The sequence below is a fragment of the Dryobates pubescens genome, chromosome 14 (genome assembly GCF_014839835.1).
Source record: "Dryobates pubescens isolate bDryPub1 chromosome 14, bDryPub1.pri, whole genome shotgun sequence".
Lineage (NCBI taxonomy): Eukaryota > Metazoa > Chordata > Aves > Piciformes > Picidae > Dryobates > Dryobates pubescens.
In genome coordinates this window covers 16,511,511-16,529,460 of record NC_071625.1, presented here as the reverse complement: position 1 = coordinate 16,529,460, position 17,950 = coordinate 16,511,511, and the positions used below count along the sequence as shown (strand labels likewise).

The 17,950-nt window shown below is 42.2% G+C and overlaps 1 protein-coding gene across 5 annotated transcripts in view; it reads right to left on the bottom strand.

Annotated features, from left to right (window-relative positions):
• Nucleotides 1–3,846: 3,846 nt before the first annotated feature.
• Nucleotides 3,847–17,950, bottom strand: part of SLC45A4 (solute carrier family 45 member 4) — an 84,087-nt gene continuing 69,983 nt past the window's right edge. For all 5 annotated transcript variants that reach the window (XM_054167135.1, XM_054167134.1, XM_054167136.1 and 2 more), the window contains 6 exons: nt 12,961–13,149; nt 9,967–10,146; nt 8,781–9,856; nt 8,219–8,318; nt 7,043–7,254; nt 3,847–6,194 (listed from right to left, as the gene is read on the bottom strand). In XM_054167135.1, the coding sequence (XP_054023110.1) occupies nt 5,832–6,194; nt 7,043–7,254; nt 8,219–8,318; nt 8,781–9,856; nt 9,967–10,146; nt 12,961–13,149 (2,120 nt within the window). In that variant the 3' untranslated portion in view covers nt 3,847–5,831. The remainder of the gene's footprint in view (nt 6,195–7,042; nt 7,255–8,218; nt 8,319–8,780; nt 9,857–9,966; nt 10,147–12,960; nt 13,150–17,950) is intronic.

The window sequence follows — 17,950 nt, the reverse complement described above, 5'->3', positions numbered from 1 at the left end:
TTCCTCATAAAACAACATTATGTGTTTAACACATGCTTATAAACATTGCTAAACTCAGCAAGAGCTATTATAGTGCCCCAACTTAATAAGTTGATAAAAAAGTAGTTGTCATCTGGCCAGTTCACAAAGGAACCAAATATTCTCCTTTTATTTTTTAATTTTTTTTTTTTGTAATTTTATATATTTTTTTCCACTATGAGATGCCTATATGCAGCTTTCTAGTAAGAGGAGGCATTTAAAATAAGCTGGTCATTTGGCTACCAAAAGGGCTTAGTGTTCATGTTACATCAGAAAACAACAAAACCCACAGGGAGCTGCCAATTGGTTGAGAGGACAGTCTGGGGTTTTTTTGGGGGGGGCTGTTAACTACAATTTGGTTATCAGCAAGGACTGAATAGGTGCAGACAAGATGAGGAGTTTGGCTGAATGCTCCAAGAGCTTCTGCCCCAGCTTCAGAATTTAAGGAAGAAATGTATCAGAGAATGTGAAATGGAACTGTGTGCTGGGTTTTCACTAGGTCACAAGGGCACCCAAAGCCTTCCAATTTGAACAGATGTCCTCTTCTGGAGGGGGAATATCATTGTCCCTTCCCAGACATTCTCTGAGGTCTCCTGTGCTCCCTGGGGCAAGGGAAAGTGAGGTTGAAAGACAGGTGAGCTGCAGGGCTGCTTGGGTGGAGGAACCAAACAGAATTAGTTTTCTGGGAGATGATCTTAGTTGAAATTACAGGAAAAACTGGAGCCTCTGGCTGAGCAGACCTTGGCACTGCTTGTGCCAGGCTAGGAAAAGGCAGCCCAGCCTCTGTTGTTACTATCTCACAATTTCCTAACTGTCTGGGCTGCTCTGGGTCTCGAAATCAAAACAGCAGTTGATACTTGAGCTTCTGCAGCTCGCCTCTGCCAATGGCTCGTTCTGGATGCAACATGAGAAACAAAACTTTGGGTAGCTCCCCTTCTGAAAAATGACCATTTTCAACGCGCTTTACAAAGGTTCAGCTTTGTCGCTTAAGGAAGAACAAGAGCTAGAGGACTCTGTAACCATAACATTTCTGCAAAGGAAAATAAAGTTTGGTATTTCTTCTACACAGTCATTAATAACATTTCTGTGCAACATTTGGTGTTCGTTACATTTATTTGGCCTAGTAAAAGGAAATGAGGACAAAACAGCTGCAAATAAAACAAACTTCTCTTCCACAATAGATACTTCAGACGCCGAAGCTGCTGCATGTGCTTGGAGTATCATGCAGGAGTTTACTTACTCAGTTAAATAGGATACACATTTATAGCTGAGCTCATCTCCCAGGGGACTAGGATGAGGGAAACCTGGAAGAACTCAGCTGCAAACACTGCTGAGCACAGTGACAAGGAGCACACAACCACCAAGGCTATTTTGGCCCCAGCAGTGTGTATGTCAATGTCTATACACAGACACCCCGCCCCCCACCTGAAATAACCCAGCTCTCAGTGACTCACCTACAGCTCACGGCAGGGCCTGAGCAAGGGACTGGCGCACGCCCGAGCTACACAAAATTGCTGCAAATGTAAGTGACCTCCAGAAACAGCCCCTGCAATGCACCTGCAGGAAGAAGCCCACACCTGAACTCCTCTTCTGCCCAGGAACAAACTTTGACTTTCTACACCATTATTTGGAAAGGTGACCTCAACTCCACGGCTGAAAAACCCCACTGGTACCAAAGAAAATCCTGCCTTTAGCTGTTGACATCAGAGGGAGGCCAAGCTCACCACAAACTAAGGGCATTGCTAACAACAGAATTGAGTTTGTAAGGAGGTACCTGGCAATAATCACTGTTGTCACTGTCACTCCATGTGCTGAAAGGGTTCAGATCAGACCAGAGAGGAATGAATCTCAGCCTTGTTCCCTGCCTCTGTGGAAAACCTCACACAGGCTTGTTTCATCATGGGGTCCACACACCAGCATGAGCATTGGCAAGAAAAACAGGAGGCTAAATTTACAGCTGCCTCCTTTTCAGCCTGCTGTGCCAGAAATATTTCATAGTCCAGCAAAAGGCTCCAAGTGAAAGGGGAAAAGGACACTCTGTGTTTCAAGCAGCACTAGCCTCTGTTGGATTTACTGGCTTCCTCCCTTCTTACGATGAACAACCCCCACCTTCCCATAACTGCTCACTGCCAATGCTAACAAATGACCAGATTCATGTTATTAAAAGGCTATTTAGGTAATAAATCTCTATGAAAGTCATCTAACCAGCAGCAGGAGAAACATTCCTAAGAAATTATTGCTTCTGGAATCTGAAATTGCCATCCATAAACAGATGTGACTGGACTCTTGCAACAAGCAGTGCGAAATGCACGTTACGCCTTTCTGAGTGGTTGAAGTTTGAGCTTCTCTGCTCTCGTGAAACATTTCTAGATGTGCAGCTTCCCAACTTCAGCTCTCAGCAGCCTGAGCACAAATAGGGTCTTGTGTGCTTGGTGTTGCACCTCACCAGAAGGACTGCAGCAGAATATGTTGAAATCGTTTACAGTACAGAGCAACACAGAACAAAACCACTAAAGCTGAAGCTGTCTGCAGTAAAGGCCCAAAGAGATGGAGCACGTGGGACGAATCTGACTACAGTAATACCAACAAACAACAAACGATGCTTACTGTCACCAGCAATAAAATAAAGCCACTTGCACTCTCTTCCCACAACTTCTGCAATAAACACATAGAATTGTACTATTTTGCCTTTGAATTATGACCAAAACCCTGACTAATTTCTGTATCAAATATAGGGGACACACTAATTAAAAAAATCATTGCCCACAGTACCCTGAGAAATGGTAGGGCTAGAAAGAAAACTCTTGGATTCAGTATGCAGATTTACTATGAACGATCTTGGGAGCCCTCACCAGCACGCACAGTGGAAGCCAGCACGGTGGTTTCACCACTTGCCTGGCCAAGGTACAGGAGGAGATACTTTGGCAGGAGCTCCCCCGAGTTAATTCTTCTGGCAAGACTACAAATACTTCAGTGTGTTTACAATGGATAATGATTTCCTTCGTCTTTACCGGGGAGTGAAACAGAGCTTCCTGCTACACAGCAGCCTGCATGCTCACGTGGAACAAACAGCAATTAAACAGCCCCATAAACAACTCCAAATATGGATCTTAGCATCCAACTTGTAGAAACAAGGCTATGCCAAATGCTGTCTGTGAAAAAATTGGACCTTCCCTGCCTTTAATGAAAACCCTCCAGGCTCAAAACATCCTTCCTTCCTCCCTCCTCACCCTTGCCCTGACTGTGAAAGATAAATAAATGAGAGCTCGCCTCCCCAAAACAGTTTCACTCTGCTGAGTGTGAAGCAAGAGGGCGCTTCAACTTCACCTCCCTCTGCTGCTAGACCTTCATCAGCTTGACGGTGCTGTGAATGAAAGGCACAGGGTGGAGTAATGGTGATTTGAAACCACACTGACCCATGAAGCTCATGGGGGAAGGGGTAATTATGGCTGGCACTAGCCAAAAGATGCAGATTTCTAAACTACAGAAGAACCTCTCCACAAATAGAGATTAAAGTAGGGAATACTTGACAGCCAAGTAGAATCTTCAAGGAGCTCTAAAAGGAAAATATTCAAGCCACTTAAAAAAAAAAAGTTGATCTCGGTATGTATTTCACATGAATGCCAGTTACAGGGTGGAACACAACTCAGCTCTGCTCTGGATGAGCTTCACCAGCATATATTAACTGTAAATGAGATGATCAAATTCACGGCAGAAGTTCCTCACATCTGATTTCTTCAATAAGGTCTCATATTCTTCAGTAGTATCATTCCCCTGTCTGAACACAGTTCACAGTACGTGTTCTAAACTAAAAAAAACCCCAAGCAAACAAAAAACCCCCAAACACCAAAAATTACCTTAAAGAAAAAAAGACTTTCTAAGACACTTGGAAAAAAACCCAGCAAACCACAACCCACCCCTAAGTCCTGTGTGATCAGATGTACTTTAGTGCTCAGCGATTTCACCAGCCTGCAGACAACCCTGCCGCCCTTGAGAGCAGAGGGCAGTGGCACCGACAGAAAGCCTTCAGCTAAGAAACACACCTGTGCCACCAGGAAGTGGTCAGTGATGCTGGCCAAGACTGCGTCAGCTTCACACATCCCAAAACATACATTTCTTAAATACATTGACACTTCAAGTAATTGAGTAAAAACTGCTTCTCACTTTGAAATAGATTTTCTTCTGCTGAATGACTATATTGCAGCATGAGTTACACATGCACTTTAAAGTACTGTATAGCATGAGAAGTTTGAGGCAGCAGAAATCTTACAAGGAGCTGTGATTTGTCTGTGTAGCACACGGATCGACTGCAGCCCGGAGGTCCATGCGAGAATGAGTAAATTGCATCACAAACACTTCTTCTAAGACGACAAACAGAAGTTCAGTTTCTAAAGTTGCTTTAAATGGCTGCTGGATCTCTGAGCTATGGCTGCCCGTGGAGTGGGGCACGCTGCCAAGTACTATTCTAAATCAGATTAGCACACCTCTTTCAAGCTCTTCACAGAAAGTTGTCTTTGCACCGCAGCTATGTCCTGAATCAAGGAAGGGGACATGGAGGTCGCGCTGATGACACTGGTACAGCAGCTCGGAATAGCTCCAGCCTACAATTCCTCCAAAAAAGGGATTGGAACAGCAACACATGCTACTGGATTGAATTTTAAGGCCTAAAAACTGTTTCTGACAGATTTTCATACACCCAGACTATAACATAAAGTGACAGAGGTAGGCCTTCAGTTATCTTGTTGTACTGACGCTATGCCTTTACCTTGGCTGCTGCATTCCCAGCCAGCAAGATAAAGGATCATAAAAAGTGCAATTAATCAACGACTTTCTTTTCCCCATCAGACAGAATCCACATGCACCCTCCCACAAAGCTGACCCCAGAGACACTCTTTCTCCATGGCAGCTCCATCCACAGATGATCAGGTTTAAATGCCAAGAAAAGCCCCCAGTTCACCAGCACACAAACTCCCAGCTAAAAATTGTCACAGCATATTCCAACGACATTCACCAAATTCAGCACTTGTGATAAAAACCTGCCAGTGCCGGTCACCTCTTCCCAGTTGCTGCTCCTTTCATCTACACTTAGCTCACTCACCCAATGTCACCCTCTCCTGACATGCAGCAGACTTGGGAGTAGTTGTTGAACAGTATGACTAAAAGGATTCATGGCAGTTTCTCAGAAACTGCAGTAATTGCTTTTGTTTTTCTTGAAAGTAATTGCAAATAAAACGATTCTGTAGTAATTGCACTAACAAAAACATGAAGCCTAAAATGAACATTAAAGAACTGTAGCTGTCAGACTGATAATACCATGCTGATGAAAAAATTTGATCAAGATGTCTAAGCGTTTGATTCAGCTATTACACCAGTGAAACCTGAAATGTTCAGACAAAGAACCCAGCAAGAGACTAGAAGTCAAGATAGCTTCCATTTTCAGTTAGTTCGAAAACAGCCGCAAACGTAATTTCTCTACCTGCTAATTGTATACACTGTGAGTCTCATGCAGATTAATAAAACTTATTCCAAGTCTAAATGTATTCTTAATAAAAAAGTGTTCAGAAATGACATTTCTAAGTTGTAGAGAAAGCAATTAGCATCATAGCTACCTGTTGAAATCTATATTAAGGACTACAGAATTTCATTTACACTTTTGCATGAAACTGCCTTTCCTTCTGTAATTTTAGTTACAAGCAGTGAAGATCCTAATCTGTTTTCTTGGAGGGAAAAAAAAGAAAGAAAGAAAGAAAAAAAAGAGTTCTTGATCCTGCACCTGCACTCCCTGGAATGTGGGTGATCAGCAAGCCGTGTCCTCAAACGGCTGACTCGCTCTCCAGCTCCGACGCGGCAGGTCCCTTGCGCGTCAGCTTCAGCACAGTTGGCTTCTCTGCGCTCGTGCCGTTGCCCTCGGCTGTCTCTGGAGGACCTAGTCCTTTCTGTTCTTCCTTTGGCTCTTCATTGACTTCAGGATAAATCACCAAGAAAGTAGCTGTCAAAAAACCCAGGAAGGATCCCACTGAAGCCACCATGGGAATGACTCTGACCGTGCCAACTGCATCCACCACACCACCAAGCGCAGAGGCCACGAGGATCTGGGAGATGTAAACCTGGCAGGACAGGATAGCGCAGTCTATGCCAAATCCTCGCTTTGAGTTCCCGGGGCTATGGTGAATGTACTGGAAAAGGACAAGAAACATGTTAGGAGGTAAAACAATGGATGAAATAAAGGAGAAAAAATAGTTGAAAATAGATTTATACACTAGTGTCGTCCCCAAACTTCTCAGATGCGGTCAACTCAACTCCATCCCTGTGCATCACACAGGCTGTGAAAGCCCAGAGCAACAACCTCCTTACCTCCTATTTACCAATGGCCTCCTTGTCTTGCAACAACAGGCAGATATTTACTGGGGCATCCCCCAGTGTGAACTGGCTCCAAGATTAGGTTTTGAAAAAACAAAACTGACAGGAAACAGTGGCAATTATTTTTTATGATCATAAAAGGAGTCCTTCTCCCAGTCCCAGTGCAGAAATATGTTAAAATAAATTATCCTTTGTAATCCAAATGGAACAGTGCTACAAAGTGGAAAGGAAATTTGTGCTTGTTTCCAGCAGGATCTGTGTGCCCTAAGTATCCCCAGAATCACAGCTCCATTTCCAGACTCACCTCAATATCCAAGACTGTGAAGAACATGACTAATGCTAATGTAATACACCAAACCCAGCAGTAACAATGAGGTATATAACAAATACTCCAGTAATTACTTCATATGCACCCAAATCCTTTCATAGCTCAGCACAGGGTAAAGGAATCGTGACCCCACTGAGCCAACTTGATGCTAATACCATTTGATTTAAGTAGCAGCTCTTGCTATTTACCATCAAGGCTGAATTTGTGCTTTGGCTCACATCCCAGCAAAGAATGTATCTCAAATAATGGGATTTAATAAATCCATTTTGCCACTGTGATCTTCAGAGAAATGCAAATGCTCAGCCTTGGTCACAATACTGAAAATCTTCCACGTACCTCTTTAATGTCATGGTATTGTCCCAAAAGCGCGTAAGGGCAGTAGGAGATACTCATAGAGACTATTCCCATAGTGCTGATCATTATCATGGTGACATACACGTTGGGGAACATAGCCATCACTGCGGTGCCGAGAGAGAAACCCAGCGTGCCCAGGATGTAGATCACTTTGATACTAAGGTCATAGTTGTCCAAATATTTCTGCAACAAGGCTACAGAGATAAAGAATAAAACATAAAGATCAGTTTACTCGGTGAAGTTTTATGGTATTGATGTGGTCATGACAGATTGAGAGACTGTTCAGGACTCGGATGCTCACTGCATGTTTGGCTTATCTAAGCAGCATAGCTCAGCCCTTGTTGGGAAAAGGATGGATTGCTCCTTCAGAAACTGGAGAACAAACAAGCTCAGAGACTTGCCTAAACCATGCTAAGGGTTTGAGGCATTAAAAAACACTGTGAAGCTCAAATGTGGTCTGCTCAGTCCACTCGATAATTTAACCTCTTCACTGACTTTGTCAACGCAGGTACACGCTGAGCACGGAGGAGATGCTGGCACGAGCACATCTGCCGAACAAAGCGATCAGATGTTTATTGACACATTTCAGTCTGTGCTCAGAAACAAGCTGCCCACGTGAACTTCACTTTGGTGTGTCTCAACAAAGAGGCAGCCCCTACCACACTGATCTGTGCAGATGGACCTGTGCAAGTGCTGTAAAAGGCAGAATTTATGTATGGCAAACCCGCTCAATTTCAGTCTCTATTCCAAGGCCAAATCGTCTGTAGTTGGTCTGTCTGTCAGAGAGCATGAAAGACTTTCAGAAATACAAATTCATCATTTTGATTTAAAAAACAGCCCTTGCAAAACCCCTCTTACATATGCTTGGATCTACCAACAAACACATTTTTAATTTCCTGATGATTTGCTAAATGCCATTTGTTATCCTTTGATACCATTGTGTGCCTTATGCCACTTAACCCCTCTGCTCATACTTCCACCTCTGCATTTGGGGGGGATTTTTTAATGTTGACTCTTAAAGAAGCCTTTCCCCTTACGACCAACTGAAATGCTTTTCCAAAATACCTGTCACCCCAAACAGGGAAGGGGATGCTAACTGAAACAAAACTATTTTGAGCTTGCAAACACATGCATTCCACTGCCTCTGCAGTCTCTTACCTGAACAAACAGCAGCAGTAGCAGCATAAATAACCAGTCCCCAGCATCCCATCTGAACACCAGCATTATAGGCATGCAACTCAGTTGAGTTAGAAGGGGCCTGCAACAAATAAATGTAAAGTTGTTTTCTTGTAACGAGCATATCTCAGAAATAAGTAAATAAAAGCATAGAAACACATAATGGTTTGGGTTGGAAAGGACCTGAAAGATCATCTAGGTCCAACCCTTCCACCATGGGCAGGGACACCACTAAATCAGGTTGCTCAAGGCCTTATGGAAACTAGCCTTGAACACCTCCAGGGAGGGGGCATCCACAACCTCCCTAGGCAACCTGTTCTAGTGCCTTACTACCCTCACTGTAAAGAATTTCTTCCCTAATATCCATTGTAAATCTACCCTCCTCAAGCTTCAATCCATTCCCTCTCATCCTATCACTACAAGCCCTTGTAAAAATTCCCTCCCCAGCTTTCTTGTAGACCCCCTCCTGTTACTGAAAAGCAACTGTAAGGTCACCCCAGAGCCTTCTCTTCTCCAGGTCTGCCACTGGTAACTGTTCTCTTACCTTTGGATCACCCTGAAAGATGACCTGTCCCATGAAATCTGTATAGAACACAGCTTCAGCAATGATGGAGAACCAAGTTAAGAGGTGACAGACGCACAGCCTCAGCAGCTCCTTTGGCATCTTTAGCATCGACAACCACAGGAGTCTGACAGTGGTTTCAGTTTCCCCTTCTTCGCTCTCAGTGTCTCCACTTGAATTCGTGGTGCCACTCTGGTTCCTGTGCCTGTACCTCTGCCGCTGCCGCTTCTGCATGTCATAGATGTCATTCATGCTGCGTGAGGACTTGATCAAGACGATGGCATTGGCCCGGCGAAAGCGGTAGCGGTGAGAGCCTATTTTGCCATAGTAGGAGAAGGTGTACGAGGGCTGACGGTAGAACATGCGCCTCCGCCTCCGCATGGAGTTTGAAGTACTGGACTGTTTCATGCCTATTCTAGCGTGTCCATTCAGGAACTCTTTTGGCAGGGAGCCATTCAGGTTTGGGACTTTGTCTTCATTTAAGTGATTATCAAGCAACATTTCCTCCTCTTTCTCATTGTCCCTGAGGAAAGCAGACAGGTGATTGAGTTTGGACTTCATGATCTCTTGGCTTGTGTTGTGGGGAGTGTTTGGATATGAGGCATCCTGAAAAATGGAGGGTTCAATATCATGCAGAAAAAGCAGCTCCGATTCAATTTCCAATGTAGCATCGGGCATGTGCAGAACCGAGTCACTCTTACTTCTTACAATGTTCACCTCAAGGAACTCCATATTGAGATCATGCTCTGACTGAACATCGTCGTGGAACATAGAGGCTCCATACGGCTCTTCCTCACTAATTACATTCAGTCGATTCAGAGGAGGGAGACTACCGCTGAATTTGACACTAGAAAGCGTGTCTCCTTCGTCATCAGTCCTGTCCTGCTGAGGATTATATTGCTCTTCTTCAATGCTAAAAAGGTGGAGAGCAACGGAGACAGAGAAAATAATGGCTGCAAAGAAGAAAAGGACTTGCTCTTGAGATTTAAAAATACCACCCAAGAAGGTCTGTGTCCAGTCCAGCCCTCCTAACATATAACCGATTGCTCCTCCGAGACCTGTGGAAGAGGAAAAAAGGAGACATGAGTTCATGAAAGATCAATTCAGTCACAACTTGGGCATCAGAATGACTTGACAGCTGTCAAAAACGTAGTGACTAACTACATACCAGCTGAAAAGGCATGGATGTTAAGGGCCATGTCTTGCTCTTCACTGTCCACCACATCCAACAAGTAGGCCCGAATTGGCCCTTCTGTCGCATCAGCGCAGAAGTCCAACACCACTACACCAAGCACTGTGAGAACTATACCAATGGGCTGCTTGTCCGGGACATCGCCGATAGCCAGACCTGAGGAAAAAGGGAAGAGGAATCTCAGCTTGCCAGTTGAAATGGGAGAACTACAAAGAGCAACATGAAGCTTCTTACTGGAAACATTCCTTACAGAATAAAATGCCAATTTCAACTCTGGCACAGTTTCGTAAGTGATCTGGGCCAAGGATTCTGTTTATGCATTTGTAGGCTGATATTTGTTTTTTAATATGTTATTTTTAAAGTTGCTCTTAAACCTCTGAGAGCACTGGATATTATTTCATGTTTCTTGTATGTATTTTCCTTCAAACACTGAAGGCTGTTTTTAAAGGGATAGCCATGGTGGGAAAAATGAGCACCCAAAACCAAAATGCCATGCTTCATCTGTCAGTTACATAGGTAACTGAACTGCTGGCAGCATTCCTGACATGGAGCCTGACATGCAAGTACACCAGGATAAAGTAACCCCTTTACCTCTCTCTTTGCTTTTTTTAAACAGTCATATTTTCTAGGTCACTTTTATAAGCAAAACTTTTAAGGATGAAGCAACATGAAGGTATTTTGCACTGCAAAAACCTTCAGTCAGCTTCTGGTGATAGCATAGGATGAAATGCCTTTTGTCTACAGAGTAGAAAGGCAGCATTAGTTTAAAGCTGGAGAATTTGTCATGAAACAAATAATTGACAAAAGCATGAATTACTTCAATTAGAGATTTAGAAGTTACACATGCATGACAGACAAAACCATTAGTGTAACAGATGAAAAAGACTGTGGGAAGAGATGAACTGGCTAAGTCACCAAAACTCATCTAAACCTCGAGTGTGATGATTCCTGCATATTCAATCCTCATTTTTATCAGGCCCTCTAAAAGCTAAAGAAGTTTATTTATATGTGTGCCATGCTCAGCTGAACCTTGCAGCAGAAAGCATCAACGGTGTCAGTGCTTTAGATTTGTAAGAATCAACAGAACAGTACATGGAGTGAAGACAAGAAGAGCTGAATAGGATCCATACACTGCTGTTCTCCTGGGACACAGGTATATTACCATTAGGGTTAGCCAGCTTCTTTTTTAGTGTGCTCTGGAGCTCCTTATTCCCCTCCCCATGACTCTTACTGCCAGAGGCCAGGTTATGATAAAGGGTATGATACAATGACCACCTAATTTCTTCATCATCTCCTGTAGCCCCAAATTGAAATTAGGATTGCAAGTAACTGTTGACTAGCAGGAAAATGTGGCAATAAAATGGGAAGCAGACAGACAATGAGAGCACACAGGGTTCATCTAATAGAAAATTTGGATAGAAATGAGGCCTTTTCCAGCAAACTGCTTTGTGAGAGACTGGTAAGCATTGTCCTTTTTCTCTGAAAAGTGACACAAGCCACCATTTCAAAAATCTCAATTAAAGAAAGACTAATGCTGCTTTATGGTATTATGCATTTGCTTTAAGTGGCAGCTCAAGTGCTGTCTTAAATTGAACATTTGTGGCAAACCTCTATCATCTAGTATGGAACAGAAGATGATGAAACAGCTCTCACTTCAGTTCACTCCAGGCTCACTTTTGCAGTGTGCAGCAACAACCTCTGTGTTTTAAAGAAGGCTGATTGCACAGAGGTACCACTGGAGTATCTGGAAAGCACAGGTTTTCAGAAAGCAATGCTTATTAACTGTGCAAAAAAAAGAGTTAATGAAAAATCAAAGATGATATTTTGGGCTGATACATAAGAAGTTGAGACACTTCAAAGTAAATCTATAAACTGTGTATAAGGTTTGCTTGCCACTATCAGTGGCTACTGACCTAAACTGCTGTGTCAGTAAGAGCTTCCTAACTATTAAAATCTTGTAGGAGGACCAGAATCTAACATCTTGCATGCATCTGAACAAGGAGTAAGTCTTGAAGACAGGACAATAAAGTACAATTGATACCATATGATAGCAATTCAAGTAATATTTACTGCTTGGGTAAATTAAAAAAGCATAAGCTAAATGTCTTTCATCTGAAGACTGTTCAGGGCAGCTTACAGAAAACTGAAAACCATCATATGACATCGCAGTTGGGCTTTACAAAGCTAACATGCTGAGCCAAAGTAACCTTCCACTCATTTCCCTCCATCAGTAAAACTTGTTCACAATAGAGCTGCATCTAAATCTAAAAGGAGAGAGCCAAGAGGATATTACTAGGTGCTAAGTTCCTTTCATTTGCATCAGCCCAACCATGATGTAAACATTTCCCCAAACGTACTTGCTGTCACCTCTCCTACGCTAGATTTACAAAGAGATTGTAGATTAAGTCCTGTAGTAAACTATGTTCAAGGGAAACTATTTTTACCAGCTTTGATGGGGGCTAAGGAAAAATTATTTTCCCACATAGCTTTTGATAAACAAATATTAACTGTGTTCTGGACTTTTTCAATACTGGGTCTAAGAAAAGCACAAGAAAAAGTGAAAAGATAATTTTTGAAATAATGCTGGAAACAGGATGTGTTCCAGATATGCATTAAAGGGAAAATGGATCACAACAGGAAACATTTCCCTGTGAACAGGTTGCTACAGTTTTCCCATGTCAAGGATTGACCAAATTTGCCTCGGTGACTGCAAACATTATGCTGGCAACCATTGTATTAACAACACCGTGTGACCATTGCACAATACTCAGCACAGCACCGTAACTGTAGAGTAATAATGAAAGCGTGCAAGATGGACAGCGTGAGGGCAGTGCTGCAGAGATGCCTAGTGGTTTTAACACTAAACATACGCTAAAGCTACTGCCCAGCGTTACCTTTACTTCCTACAGACAAAGTTCAAAGCAGCTATGTTAGCAGAAGATACATGCAGGTGATTTCTTCATTATTTACCTATAACAGAACCATTAAGGAAAAGTGCAACTCCAAACAGGACACCAATGCAGAGAGCAAGAATAAAAGGCCGCCGGCGGCCCCAGCTCAGTGTGCAGCGGTCACTAGCTGAACCTATAAGCGGAGTGAAGATCAAGCCCAGGATGGGGCTAAGGAACCAAGTGAGGCTGTAGTATTGTTCAGGAAGACCTAAAACAAAGAGAAAAATCATTTAAAGGTTATGTGGTACACAGCAAATATATTTTGCTTTATAGGCAGAACTTTTTATACTTTTGAAAACTGTAAATTGATCAGTAATTTGCATACATCAAATCCCCTCCTTAATGAACAACCCAGTTAAGACTAATGGCTAGGAAACCAGCTACAGAAGTCACAGATCATTTATCTTTCAAATACCTGGGCTATATGAAGGCAACAATAGATATAATTAAGCCACTGAAATAAAAAGTGATAGTTTACAGCAAAATCATTAGTCTAAATTAGTTACTACTGTGAAAAAAAAAATTACACTTGAATATATTTGCTGAATTGATGAGTTTCCTAAGTGTCCTGATTTTTTTTTTGACAGAGGTATCAATGTGCATGGCCTGCATGAAGATGTAGCAGCCAAGGTCTGCTGTGTAAAAGCCAAATAGCTTTGTTGCAGCCTCTTATCTGCTTGTAGATGATAAAACCAAAGATCTTTGGGATGCCTGGAAAGCTGCCTGGTTGTTGTATACACAGGTCCCCTTCCCAGAAAAACTGGTAATCTAATACACAACTATAAAGAGTCACTAAAGCTTTAATGGACTGAGAATGATGGACAGAATTTGACTGTTGTATGAAAAATCCCATTTCTAAGCACAAAAATGTTTATCTATAAAATGGATCAACAGACAACAAAAGCAAAAGCTTCCCCAAACTGAGGTGTCTATTCATCAGATCACTGGATTTGTGTAATATTTACCTAGGAAAAAAGCTTGTTACAAGTAATAACTTCTGGAGAACAGAAACCCTCAAGCTGTGTGTTAGCCCTCTCAAGCATGGAGAGTAATGGCCTGCAGATGGCAGACTGGCCCAGAAGAGCAGCTACACTCAGGTCCTTGGAGGTTTGCTTCCCTCTCAGTTTATCAGCACAAGTCAGGTAACTGCTTTGACACATTTCTTAGTAAAGCAATAATAACAAAACAATCAATTTCTTGCAGTCCAACTGATGCCAAGACTTAAAAAAACCTCAATGTCTTTACCCCAGGAAGGAAAACCATTCATTATTCAAAACCATGTATCGTGTGAATAGTATTTGACCTTTGCTGGCAAGATCAACCTGTACCTTGTACTCCCTGTTCAGCACGTTGAGGCATCCATCACCAAGGAGGATTATACCAATCTCTGCTCAAAATAGCTTACGGTGCAAATTTGGAAGTCTAATCTCCTGCTGTTTAAAGGACCATCAATTCTTGATTAAAAATGCTGACTCCTTCCATGAGATAAATCAGATTTTCCCAAGACTCTTGCATGGTCTGTGGTGATGCTGAGATTCCATTACAGGAAAATAAGCTCCTTTTTGCCATAAGTAGCCAACTTCATCATCAGGATTCAAAATACAGTTCTGGGACCAAGGTTTATGTGATTTGAGAGAATGAACAAACTAACAGCCACAGCTGCCTTGATAAGTACAGAGCTACTCGAAGACACTTGCCTCTTTGAACCTGCTCAACCTGTTTTGTACTAAATATGCCCATGAACACCCTACACCCTGCCAGGGGATGGCACCATGGTTTAGCCATCTTTCCTTCATACAGGCAGCTGAAGCCCTCTGTCAGAGGCAAATACTCCACACTGGCTCTTACCCTCTAACTATTGACTCCTGCAGCAGGTTTCAGATCTCTAGGAAAGAGCTGTGTTTGTATAGTTGGCATCTTGTTCCAATCACAGTTCAAACCACTACCTCTTTGCTTTTCCAAGTGTTTGGTGAGGTCTGGGCTGACACAAAAGTTTTAGCTGAAATATACTTAGCAGGTAGAGGCAGTGCATATCAGGTTTAAGGGTCTTGTTCAAGAACCCATTGCTGTGGGCACCATTCCTTTAAATCCCAACATTTGTACCACCTGGCTTCTCTTCATGAAAACTATCATAATCATAGGTGCAAGTCAGCAAGCCAGTAATCCTAATAAAAGTGCAGGGAAATGCTCTATCTCCCTGTGATTTTAACATTCTCTTTAGCTTCACCATGTACAACAGCCTTCCCAAGCAGGTTCAGGCACTGTGTTGAACTGGTATCTCACCTGCTCCAGGATGCAAACATTTACTGACACCTGGGCTGGCATAGGTGTGTGTGTGGGGTGTCTGCTTAAAAATAAATTAGTTATGGGGAAAAGGAAACATCTAGCTCAAGGCAAACAAAACTGAATGGTAGGCAGGTTATGATCCTTTTAAGGTGAATGCGTAAATACTCATTCAATTTTGCCAACACAAAGCCATTGTGTTGAGCAGCAGTTATGCATCAAAGGCTGCTGCTGTGTGATGCCAAGTGACTGCAGTGAGTCTGTTTCAAAGTTAGAAGCTCTAGCTTCTCTAGTGTCACTGATCTTCATTGCAGTGATCACCAACATCTGAAATAATTTCATGTCATAGTGCTGCAAGAGGGCACTATGTTGAGAACAGAAGTTTCATTTCTGAATTATGTTGTGACTTGTGAATTATGAGCTGGGACATCACAGTGAAGCTCATCCATCAGTAAACACTTGAGAGATGTTGGGAAAGTTTTGCAGTAAATCACACAGTTGTTTTAAATAAACACAGGGGATGAAGGCTAGCCAGAGCTGTTACTAGTGTTACATGCATTATCCTATCTCATATGAATAAACAATCTTAAACAGACATAAGTAAAATAGACAGAATTAAGAGACTATTAATATTCCAACATCCACTGAGACAACCAACTCCTTTTAATGAGAACTGTTTAGCAGAAACAAGAAGGAAACACTAGCAGAGCAGGGACAAGCAGCAAGAGTGTATACCCAGGGACACAGTGAGCCTACACAGCTGATAGTCCTTTTGTCCTTAAGGCCACCACTTTGTCTCCAGTCTACAGAGACACTTCTCTCTGGTGTACACCGATTTTAAACAACAAACAAAGGTCCAGAAACAATCTGCTTGATTCCACAGGGAATGAAAAACCTGTTTATGAACATGTGTCCTTCAATACTAAACCTTGCCCATTTCTCCATTAGCAAGACAGGTATTTCTAATGCTTTATAGCCACAGCTGACCAATTGTCATAAAAATGTACTAAGGGTATTAAAACCCAGTGACTTTAACTGCCAACATTACTCTGTCTTCAGTGCTTTCAAGGTCAACTTTGCATGTAATAACTCAAAGTCAGATTAAGGCCTGCATTCTGGTTTGACTTTATAGGCCAGTAAAAGAAAGGAAAAAAGGCTTTTCACCCAACCTTTGCTACATGCCTACAAATAGGGAACCTTATCTTTGTGTGTGAGTCAGAGGAGAAATTGAAATGCTCTCTTGAGAAGGGTTATTCTCACTGATTGAAAATGGTGATCTTCCCAGCACCTAAGTATTACAAATAAAAGTCTAAATCCAAGTATTTACATTAAATATGGCTTACTTTGCAAAAGACATGAAACAAAATGATCTCAGAATGGAGCTAAGGATGCATCTCAGAATGGATAGGTAAAAAGGACACTTGAAAACCCAAGAGCATTACGTTTGGAAATCTTTCTTTAGACAAACCACTGATATTTTTATACAACTACTATTACTGACCAAAATGCCTTTCAAAGAAGGGATGATAATGTATACAAGAATTCACAGCCCTAGGACAAGGACAAATGGAATTTCTAAAAAGCTTTCAGTGCTCCTCCAAGTAAACAGGAAAGGGGGAGCTTTCAAGTGAAACGAGCAATTTGCAGAGGTTGCAGAATGGTAGAAGCATCACCATGAGCACTACCTGCTTCTTCTCTTACTGAAGTCATGCTATAGGACCACTTCCATAACCCTACAAATTGCATTCCATGTGTAAGCTAGCAGTTTGTAAAATCATCCCATTTTATGTACAGTTATGCAGAATTCACAACAGTTATCATTTATTAAGTGAAGCATATGACTTTTTACTCTCGGTATGCAAACTGCGATGCCATCACGTTACAATTTAGTTGTTTACTCAAGTGGAAAACTATCAAGTGGGGTTACAGAAGATTCATGGCAGAAAGCTGGTGCACATGCAAGTTAAAACAACACAGGAAAAGTTAATTTGCTGGTGGGAGAATCCTCACCTAAATTTCCCTGATGGACAGCAGACTCCTCACCTGAACAACATACAGGCAGGCAAACAGAACAATCACTTCAGTGATGGGTAGTAAAATTCATTGGTTACCTCAAGCTTCCCCAGTCATTTATGGTCTGTATCTTAAAGATGAGATGTCTTATTAATAAGCTGTGGTCTACCCAGCCAATCAAAACTCTGAGCCTGTTTTGGTGCCTACAAAAGGCTACTCTGTATAAATGTAGTTGTCACCTCTGATAACTTCACTCAGCATTCCTTCTGGAAAGGCAGACTTTTGTAAAGCTCAAAGGCAAGCTCTAGAATGGGTCTTCTGGGGAAGAGCTAAGGCACTGAACACTACCTGCACTGTCCCATGAAGCAAGACTTCATAAATTCATGCTTCATACTGGCAGAGTCCACAGGACCTTCATCATTTCAACAGTAGGTTTGCTTTAGTGCTAGTCATTTTCATACAAATGAGAAAGTTCCAGACAGACAAGGAGAACTCCAGCATGACAGTATTGTTTTTCCCCCCTTAGAAGTTATTCTGGTTTTGACATCTTGAATGTCTGCACACATGACATGTATGTTGAGGTTGGCGTGCATGATTTGCAGTGAAAGCAAAATAAGTAAGAGTGCAAACTGAAATAGACATGGTGTGTGTATACACTTGTGTTTATGCATAAATGCATGCAAACAACACAGCTGCCTCCAAGCCTTCCAGAG